This window comes from Ipomoea nil, assembly GCF_001879475.1.
Source record: "Ipomoea nil chloroplast DNA, complete sequence, cultivar: Tokyo-kokei standard".
In the NCBI taxonomy this organism is placed as follows: domain Eukaryota; kingdom Viridiplantae; phylum Streptophyta; class Magnoliopsida; order Solanales; family Convolvulaceae; genus Ipomoea; species Ipomoea nil.
This window is the reverse complement of record NC_031159.1, coordinates 82,501-92,500: the sequence shown is the minus strand read 5'-3', so window position 1 is coordinate 92,500 and position 10,000 is coordinate 82,501. Positions and strand designations below refer to the sequence as shown.

Below are 10,000 nucleotides of genomic sequence, written 5' to 3'. Positions count from 1 at the left end.
ATTTCGATGAATCATTTCTTTGGACAGAAGATTATGTAACCATTTACTCGAGATCTCACTTCTGAGAAAAAATTGCATCTTCCACAATTTTGTCTGAAGAATTCGCCACGATATACCCATAATATCATGAAAAATGGATACACTGCTACTTAGTATTGACAATAGGTCTGAAAAAGTATCTAAAAATATCGAATTTAGATATTTGTACCCTGTCGAAGTAAAGAAGCTTGGCATATATGTTTGGAATAGATTCCATTTTTTTGAGAGAATTGAAAAAGCACTATCTCGTTGAAAGGTTGTATACATCCGCCCTTTCTGAACCCCAACGCATTTCTTTAGACAAAGACTCTGTTTTTTCCTTTTTTCGGATGGGAAATCTTTCTCAGAACATGGAATGTGAATCAAACCTATATTTGAATTGAAATTGGGACACTCATGAAGGTTCTTTCCTTCTGAATCAGATAGATTCATATCTGAAAGAGGTTGACAATAAGTTCTTTCAAAATTGACAATTTGTCCCTCTGTTAGAGGGTTTCCAGAAGTGTCTACGATCGAATAAATAGCTCTACGAACGAATGGATCGGGTCGACTTAGAAAATGAAAAGATTTGTCCAAGTTATACCTTTCGTCACCACTTTGTGGAAAATCGTTAGGTATGAATATGTTAGATACTTGTGACTCGATTGGTGAAATAGTAGTTCTCCCCCCAAAAACATGTTTTTTTTTACCAACGCACAAAGAAAATCTTTTCTTGCGAAGGAACAAGATATTGAGAAATTGCCCATATAGAAAATATGAATTATTATTACGAGCCTTTTCCACAGAAAAAGGGAATCTTTTGTTACAATAGAAGCAGAAGTGATGCGGATTATTCAAGAATCGAAGTCGATTTGCTTTATAAAAAGAGGATATCAATGAACTTCTGTGAAATGGTTTCCCGGGATTCAGCCAATTGTCTTGATCGTAGAATATCATTGAGAAATAGGAATCTTTGTTATCAAAGGATTTCCTGCGATTAGTTCTAGTATGGAATGAGTCAATCATCCGCTTTGGTATCTTATTGAACAAAAATGGTGATATTGTTCCTCCATTGATCAAGAATTTCGAAGTACCATCATCAGCCAGTAAGAAGGGGTTCAATTTTTTCAAATGAACAATTTGAAAACCTATCGATTCTAACAACTGATTGCAGAGTTTATCATTCGGACCTTTCAATTCATAGATGTTGATTTCGGACCTATGAATGGGGGTATTCCCAAAACTTACACAGGAAAAAGGAAAAGAAAGTGAATTAGACAAAAAGAAAAGCAACTTGGCCAAAAAACGAAGTGACTTGCCCAAAAAACGAAGTGACTGGGAGAAAAGGAAAAAGAAACGAAGTGACCTGGACCACTTGGGCAAAAAGAAAGTAAGCAACTTATACACATCTTTTTCGAATTTCTTGCAAACCTCAGAATAATTCATCAAAAATTGATTAATACGAATACGTGTATAAATACGTAATTGATCAAACATTACTTGAAAACGGCTCTTTTGCACTTGAAAATGCACTTGAAAACAGCTTTTCTGCTCAGAAAGGAAATGTTCCAAATGTTCCTGGCAATTCTTGCTCCCATTGGACCATTTGTATATATATGCATAATCTTGTTTGATCATATATTTCATTAGAGTTCTATGACTGAGAGTATCCTTTCCTTTTTGATCCCTTTGAATTCCATATTCGAAGTTGCGATCGGATCTATTCATTAAAAAGAATCGATTCAATACACTTCTTATGTACCTATTATATTGGATTTGAATCAGATTTCGGATCAATCTATATTGATTGACTGCTTCCATTATGTTATTGCTAGCAAATACCACCATTTTTTGCTTTAGATCTCCCAAACCATTCCCGCAGGAGATCCAGACCCGTTTTTGTCTGATCCTTCGAAAAAAATATTCATTCTCCTCATAACGAAAAAGAACAGGAGACAGAACCAATAAAGATTTCTTTTTCGATTCAGCCCTGGTGTTGAATACCTCATTCAAGAATTTTTTTTGATCCAATCCGTACGAATCAATAGAAAAAGAAAATCCCTTATGATACACCAGATCCGGCTCGGTTATTGATAGAGTAAATAGATCTGCCATTTCTTGCAATCTCTCTTCTGATTCAAAATCATGGTGTAACGCGTATCCTCCCCTGTTCCGTTCATGGAATCGGTGAAAGAAATCAAAAAATGGATTTTTGTTAAAGAATGAAATCTTATTGGAACTGTCCAGATCCGGGTCATCCTTCGGAACCATATCACATCCCGGATCTAATGAAATAGAATGAATTGAGATAGTATTTTGTAAATACGTAATGATTTTGAATAAATGAATCATTTCTTTATTTTCTGATCGCCGGACAAAAGAAAGATGTTTCTTCAACAATTTCTGCTCTCTAGTGGACCTCTCAGTAGGATTCGAACCCAGATGAAGTTCTGACCATCTATCAGAGAAAAAAGAACGAACGGATCTTGTAGCATTCCCAAGAAATTCTTCCATTTCTTCCGGAAACAGATGATTAATCATCGGTTTCTCGCGTTCCGTGAATAGCTGGGACATTGAGGAATATCCAGAAAGGTTTTTCGGGAATCGGTCTGATTCTATCTCTTTTCGTTCCGTTTGAAGAAAGGAAGGATCCCAGGGAATCGATCTTTCTTCTAGTTGTTGAATCTCTCTTTGATTGATCAATGTGCGATATTCCGAATCCTCATTACTAATGGAATCCAAATGATTGGAATCCAAATGATCTCTGGATTGATCAGAGGATCCTTTCAGTTGGCTAGAATCCGTTACTTGAACGAAACTAGACCTTGTGGAATCATATTGAATATTTGACCATACATTCCGTACCTTGCTAAAAAACCGATCCTTCTTTCCCAACCACACATTGCCTAACCAAAAATACGATTCGGGCGGATTATTCCCCCAACTAGGGAATAAAAGGAAGAGATCTTGGCGGAATTTCCACATATGAAATTGAGTACAATTTTGCAACGAGATAGCCCCCTTGTTTCTCGAGAAGAGATGGGAAACATGCTCATGTTGTTTGAAGAAAATCCCCGCTTCAATTGGTCTTTTTTCACGAAAAGCAGACATAAGATAAGAAATCCAGTCTTTCGCTAATCTTTCCAATAAAATAGGATCAGCCAATTTCCAATCATGGTCCTTGTGGGTCGAATCATCATCCATATAATATACAAAAAGAAACTCCAGAGATTTGCTATCTTTCTCTTTGAATAAGATCTCAATTTCGGCGACGGTTTCATTAGATATCTTACAACTAGAATTCCTCTTTGTTATTGAGAGAACCCCAGTACTCTCTTTCCGATTCAGGAAAGAACTCTCAGAGATCTTTTTTCCTTTTGGAAGATACAGGAGCGAAACAATCAACCTATTGATATTGGAAGACCCAACAGCTTCTTCCAATCGATCATTTCTGGGTCCAGTGGAATTCATAGGTATAGGAAGAAACCCTGTCAAATATAGGTTTTTTCTTTCGACCATATTTCGATTGTTAATACGATATATAAGTACCGCTACTACAAAGAGTATTACTCCCCTGATCGTGAAAGATCGATTGCTTGTTGAACCCTGGAAATTGCGTGAAAGTAGAATACTAAAAATTCGTGGGTCAAAGAGTTTTAGAAAACGTTCTTGGTGGAAAAAAATGTGAATAAAGGATCCCACTGAATTGAATTGGGTCCACGAATCTAAGAAATAGTGAGAATTCTTTATCTCTCTCATTATCTCTCTCAATTCGAAAATACAGAACTTGATTTGTATTTTTTGCATTAGGTTCACCCCCGAGATTTCATCTCATTTTGATTTTGATTCTTCTTTTATGTTATTTTAATTTATTTTATGTTATTTTAATTTATTTTATGTTATTTTAATTTGACTTATTTTATGTTATTTTAATTTATTTTATGTTATTTTAATTTATTTTATGTTATTTTAATTTGACTTATTTTATGTTATTTTAATTTATTTTATGTTATTTTAATTTATTTTATGTTATTTTAATTTGACTTATTTTATGTTATTTTAATTTATTTTATGTTATTTTAATTTGACTTATTTTATGTTATTTTAAATTAAATGATTTTATGTTATTTTAATTTGACTTATTTTTTATATTGGATTGGCACCGTGGACAAGGGTCCCTGTTAAGCATCCATGGCTGAGTGGTGAAAGCGCCCAACTCATAATTGGCGAAGTCGTAGGTTCAATTCCTACTGGATGCACGCAATCAGGACCTTGGAATCTCATCCATACATAACGAATTGATGTCACATAACACAATTCAGATCCATATCATAACATATCTATCTATATTTTTTTTTCATATATGATAGATATATATGTATCATAGATATATATGAACTATATGAACAGTAAGAACTAGCATTCTTATTGAGACTTGAACTCAGAAGGAAGAAAATAAATTTATGGATGGAATCAAATATGCAGTATTGACAGACAAAAGTATTCGGTTATTGGGGAAAAATAAATATACTTTTAATATCGAATCAAGAGCAACTAAGATAGGAATAAAGCTTTCGATCGAACTCTTTTTTGGTGTCAAGGTAAAGGATGTGAATAGCCATCGCCTTCCCGCAAAGAGTAGAAGAATGGGACAGACAATGAGACGTGTAATCATTACGCTTCAACCGGGTTATTCTATTCAACCTCTTAAAAAGATAAAGAACTTCAATCAAAATACTTAATAGCATGGTGATACAATTATACAAAACTTATACCCCGAGTACACGCAATGGAACCGTAAATGGTCAAGTGAAATCCACTCGAGGAAAGAATTTGATCTATGGACAGCATCGTTGTGGTAAAGGTCGTAATGCCAGAGGAATCATTACCGCAAGGCATAGAGGGGGAGGTCATAAGCGTCTATACCGTAAAATAGATTTTCGACGGAATGAAAAAGACATATATGGTCGAATCGTAACCATAGAATACGACCCTAATCGAAATGCATACATTTGTCTCATACACTATGGGAATGGTGAGAAGAGATATATTTTACATCCCAGGGGGGCTATAATTGGAGATAGCATTGTTTCTGGTACAGAGGTTTCTATAAAAATCGGAAATGCCCTACCTTTGACCGAAATGCCCTTAGGCACGGCTATACATAACATAGAAATCACACTTGGAAAGGGTGGACAATTAGCTAGAGCAGCGGGTGCTGTCGCGAAACTGATTGCAAAAGAGGGAAAATCAGCCACAATAAAATTACCTTCTGGGGAGGTCCGTTTGATATCCAAAAACTGCTCAGCAACAGTCGGACAAGTGGGGAATGTTGGGGTGAACCAGAAAAGTTTGGGTAGAGCCGGAGCTAAACGTTGGCTAGGTAAGCGTCCTGTAGTAAGAGGAGTAGTTATGAACCCTGTAGACCATCCCCATGGAGGTGGTGAAGGGAGAGCTCCAATTGGTAGAAAAAAACCCACAACCCCTTGGGGTTATCCTGCACTTGGAAGAAAAAGTAGAAAAAGAAATAAATATAGTGAGAAGTTCATTCTTCGTCACCGTAGTAAGTAGTAAAGAAAATCGAATTGATTTCTTCAAAAAAATATATAGGAGTCAGCTGTGGCACGTTCACTAAAAAAAAATCCCTTTGTAGCGAATCATTTATTAAAAAAAATTGATAAGCTTAACAGAAAAGCAGAAAAAGAAATAATAAGAACTTGGTCCCGGGGATCCACCATTATACCGACAATGATTGGTCATACTATTGCCATCCATAATGGAAAAGAGCATCTGCCTATTTATATAACGGATCATATGGTAGGACACAAATTGGGAGAATTTGCATCTACTTTCAATTTCCGAGGACACACAAAAAGTGATAATAGATCTCGTCGTCGGTAATGTTAATACTAAAATACTAAAAAAAGATCTAGATGCTTATGATTCATTAGTAGGAGGCAAACTTTATGTACCAGGTGCTAAAGAAGAAAAAACCAGAAGTATACGCTTTAGGTCAACATATATCTATGTCGGCTGACAAAGCACGAAGAGTCATTGACCAAATTCGTGGGCGTTCCTATGAGGAAACACTTATGATATTAGAACTAATGCCCTATCGAGCAGGTTATCCCATTTTTAAATTGGTTTATTCTGCAGCAGCAAACGCTAGTTACACTATGGCTTCCAATGAAGCCAATTTAGTTATTAGTAAAGCTGAAGTGAATGAGGGGACTACCGTAAAGAAATTCAAACCTCGAGCTCGCGGACGTAGTTATCCGATAAAAAGGACCACCTGCCATATAACTATTGTACTGAAAGATATATCTTTAGACGATTCTGAATCGATAGAGCTCAATTTGTTAAAAAAACCGAGATGGAAAAAAAATTCTACAGCTATGGCATATTATGATCTCCATAATAGAGGGGGTTTATGGGACAAAAAATAAATCCACTTGGTTTCAGACTTGGTACAACCCAAGGTCATCATTCCCTTTGGTTTTCACAACCAAAAAATTATTCTGAAAGTCTACAAGAAGATCAAAAAATAAGAAATTTTATCAAGAATTATGTACAAAAGAATATGATAACATCCTCTGGCGTCACGGGAATTGCACGTATAGATATTCAAAAAGGAATCGATCTGATCAAAGTCATAATTTTTATGGGATTTCCAAAATTATTAATAGAAAATAGACCGCGAGCAACCGAAGAATTACAAATGACTCTACAAAAAGAATTGAATTGTGTAAACCGAAAACTTAACATTGCTATCACAAGAATTGCAAAACCTTACGGAAACCCTAAGATTCTTGCCGAATTTATAGCCGGACAATTAAAGAATAGAGTTTCATTTCGAAAAGCAATGAAAAAAGCTATTGAATTAGCTGAAAAAGCAGATACAAAAGGCATTCAAGTACAAATTGCAGGGCGCATTGACGGAAAGGAAATTGCACGTGTCGAATGGATCAGAGAAGGGAGGGTTCCCCGACAAACTATTCGAGCTAAAATTGATTATTGTTCTTATCCAGTTCGAACTATCTATGGGGTATTAGGCATAAAAATTTGGATATTTCTGGACGAGGCCTAATAAACCTTTATTACTTATTTTTCCCTTCGATACCAGTAATTGAACAAAAGCAGAGAACCTCGGTCATTCTTTTTCTGGTCAATCAAAGGGAGCAATTCTAATTTCTAATACTGAATTCTATAGGGTTGAATAAAAATTCGATTGACCATTTGATATCATTGCTATGCTTAGTGTGTGACTCGTTGATTTTTTAGGGTTAGGATTAAACCAAACCCATAGTATGAACTAATAACTAGAGAAGAACTAATAACCAACTCATCAACTTCGCATTATCTGGATCTAAAGAACCAGTCACGATATGATATATAGTATAGGTCATATCTTTGTAGCAACTGCTATTTTTTTTTTTCATAAACAAAAAAGATTCTAAGTTGCAAAGCAAAATAGAAGAGAAAAAAGATGTGGATAAATGGAAGGAGGAGAGAAAGAGAGAAAAAGAATCTCAATGATTTAAAATTCCAATATGTAAGGTCTATCATAAAAGGCAGTGTAATAAAGCATGAATACTGATTTATCCATACCCTAATTAATGAAATTAATCAATTAATAGAATAATACAAGAAAAAATCAAGAGCTTCGAGCCAATAAAGACTGAGAAGAATGGCTCAAGACTTTATTTGATTATTCTTACGAGCTCCATTGTCAAATTCGGACCTAACCATTAAGTAAGAAGCGATGGGAACGACGGAACCTGTGAATGAAAAAGATTCCATTGAAAAAAATATTAAAGATTCACTGGTCGGGATGGCGGAATGAGCCGGAGATCTATTTATCTATTCTGAGATCTGAGACGTCACGAGCTAGCCCTACAACTGAAATAGAAATTGAAAGAGTAAATATTCGCCCGCGAAAACTTTCTTTTTTTATTGCAAAAGCAATAGGATAAAAGACAGAATAAGGATTAGTTACAATAATAATAATACAATATTAGTAAAACTAATATGAAAATGTTGAATTATCTATTCAAACAAGATATATAAATGACTAACGATTCTTCGTATTCCTCAAAAAATACATATATATCTTAACTTCATTTTTTGAATATTATATCTTAATTAACTGAAATGAACTTCATTATTAAAAATCCAAATTTTGAAATCCTTTATTCGTGATTCGCGAGGAGCTGGATGAGAAGAAACTCTCACGTCCGGTTCTGTAGTAGAGATGGAATTGAGAAACAACCATCAACTATAACCCCAAAAGAACCAGATTCCGTAAACAACATAGAGGAAGAATGAAGGGGATATCTTCTGGAGGTAATCATATTTGTTTCGGTAAATATGCTCTTCAAGCACTTGAACCTGCTTGGATCACATCTAGACAAATAGAAGCAGGTCGACGAGCAATGACACGAAATGCACGTCGTGGGGGAAAGATATGGGTACGCATATTTCCAGATAAACCAGTTACTGTACGACCCGCGGAAACACGTATGGGTTCGGGAAAAGGATCCCCTGAATATTGGGTAGCTGTTGTGAAACCCGGTCGAATACTTTATGAAATGGGTGGAGTAACAAAAAAGATTGCCAGAAGAGCTATTTCAATAGCAGCATCCAAAATGCCTATACGAACTCAATTCATTAGTTCGGAGATAGAAGAAAAATCTAAAACCACCCGAAAGGAATCTTAGGAATGAAACAAAAACACAGGTTTCTTTTTCTGTTTGTGGACAAAAAATATTTCTTTTTTTCTTCGCCCTTTGCATTGTAAAAAACAGAGTAAAAAAAATGATATGATTCAACCTCAGACCCATTTAAATGTAGCGGATAACAGCGGGGCTCGAGAATTGATGTGTATTCGAATCATAGGAGCTAGCAATCGTCGATATGCTCATATTGGTGACATTATTGTTGCTGTTATCAAAGAAGCAGTACCTAATATGCCTCTAGAAAGATCCGAAGTAGTCAGAGCGGTAATTGTGCGTACCTGTAAAGAACTCAAACGTGACAACGGAATGATAATACGATATGATGACAATGCCGCAGTTGTTATTGATAAAGAAGGAAATCCAAAAGGAACTAGAATTTTTGGTGCAATCGCCCGAGAGTTGAGACAATTCAATTTTACTAAAATAGTTTCATTAGCTCCCGAAGTATTATAAAAGGAAATCGTGATATGTTTCTAGTGGAGTATTTGAAAGAAAGGTCTTATAAAAGGAAATCGTGATATGTTTCTAGTGGAGTATTTGAAAGAAATAGATTCAAAATTGAGTAGAATGTGTCTCACGCATATATCTTTCTTGAAAAATAGAATTCATAGACAAATAAGTAAAAAAACACGTTGATAGTATCCAATTTTTTTTGCCGCAATAATTATAGTTCATCATGGGTAGGGACACTATTGCTGAGATAATCACTTCTATACGAAATGCTGATATGGATCGAAAAAGAGTGGTTCGAATAGCATCCACCAATATTACCGAAAATATTGTAAGAATACTTTTACGAGAAGGTTTTATTGAAAACGTGAGAAACCATCGAGAAAAAAACAAAAATTTTTTTGTTTTAACCCTGCGACATAGAAGGAATAGGAAAAGACCCTATAGAAATATTTTCAATTTAAAACGGATCAGTCGACCCGGTTTACGAATCTATTCTAACTATCAACGAATCCCTAAAATTTTAGGTGGGATGGGAGTTGTAATTCTTTCTACTTCGCGAGGTATAATGACAGACCGAGAGGCTCGACTAGAAGGAATCGGGGGAGAAATTTTGTGTTATATATGGTAATATTTTGATATTTTGAATTGAATATAAAAATTGGATCCAAAACTTCTTATTTGTAAAATTTGGGAAAGGAAAAAATGGGGGAGTTATTGAATATCGTTCTACCTCCATTAGTTGATACTTCAAGATCACTTACAGTACCTGGGATGAAAGAACAAAAATGAATTCC

General features: G+C 35.1%; 9 protein-coding genes and 1 non-coding gene across 10 annotated transcripts in view. All coding sequences in view use genetic code 11, as the record gives it.

The window, feature by feature from the left end:
• ycf2 (hypothetical chloroplast RF21) overlaps nt 1-3,825 on the bottom strand; it is a 6,606-nt gene extending 2,781 nt beyond the window's left edge. Inside the window, exon 1 of the mRNA in view lies at nt 1-3,825. This exon is cut by the window's left edge and continues 2,781 nt beyond it. Within this exon, the coding sequence (YP_009295147.1) occupies nt 1-3,825 (3,825 nt within the window).
• Nucleotides 3,826-4,203: 378 nt separating this feature from the next.
• trnI-CAU lies at nt 4,204-4,277 on the top strand. Its single transcript has one exon. It is a non-coding gene; the product is annotated as a tRNA-Ile (tRNA).
• A 204-nt stretch (nt 4,278-4,481) lies between these two features.
• On the top strand, nt 4,482-4,760 carry rpl23 (ribosomal protein L23). Its single transcript has one exon. It carries the CDS (start codon nt 4,482-4,484, stop codon nt 4,758-4,760), a length of 279 nt encoding a protein of 92 aa, YP_009295146.1.
• A 4-nt stretch (nt 4,761-4,764) lies between these two features.
• On the top strand, nt 4,765-5,589 carry rpl2 (ribosomal protein L2). The gene has a single exon. The coding sequence runs from the start codon at nt 4,765-4,767 to the stop codon at nt 5,587-5,589; it is 825 nt and encodes a 274-aa protein (YP_009295145.1).
• Nucleotides 5,590-5,637: 48 nt separating this feature from the next.
• Nucleotides 5,638-5,919, top strand: rps19 (ribosomal protein S19). Its single transcript has one exon. It carries the CDS (start codon nt 5,638-5,640, stop codon nt 5,917-5,919), a length of 282 nt encoding a protein of 93 aa, YP_009295144.1.
• A 65-nt stretch (nt 5,920-5,984) lies between these two features.
• On the top strand, nt 5,985-6,464 carry rpl22 (ribosomal protein L22). The gene has a single exon. The coding sequence runs from the start codon at nt 5,985-5,987 to the stop codon at nt 6,462-6,464; it is 480 nt and encodes a 159-aa protein (YP_009295143.1).
• On the top strand, nt 6,449-7,105 carry rps3 (ribosomal protein S3). The gene has a single exon. It carries the CDS (start codon nt 6,449-6,451, stop codon nt 7,103-7,105), a length of 657 nt encoding a protein of 218 aa, YP_009295142.1.
• Nucleotides 7,106-7,268: 163 nt separating this feature from the next.
• rpl16 (ribosomal protein L16) lies at nt 7,269-7,277 on the top strand (one of the parts in which the record gives this gene). Coding sequence (YP_009295141.1) covers nt 7,269-7,277 — 9 coding nt within the window.
• On the top strand, nt 8,301-8,735 carry rpl16 (ribosomal protein L16; one of the parts in which the record gives this gene). Coding sequence (YP_009295141.1) covers nt 8,301-8,735 — 435 coding nt within the window.
• Nucleotides 8,736-8,837: 102 nt separating this feature from the next.
• rpl14 (ribosomal protein L14) lies at nt 8,838-9,206 on the top strand. Its single transcript has one exon. It carries the CDS (start codon nt 8,838-8,840, stop codon nt 9,204-9,206), a length of 369 nt encoding a protein of 122 aa, YP_009295140.1.
• A 223-nt stretch (nt 9,207-9,429) lies between these two features.
• On the top strand, nt 9,430-9,834 carry rps8 (ribosomal protein S8). Its single transcript has one exon. The coding sequence runs from the start codon at nt 9,430-9,432 to the stop codon at nt 9,832-9,834; it is 405 nt and encodes a 134-aa protein (YP_009295139.1).
• Nucleotides 9,835-10,000: the final 166 nt, after the last annotated feature.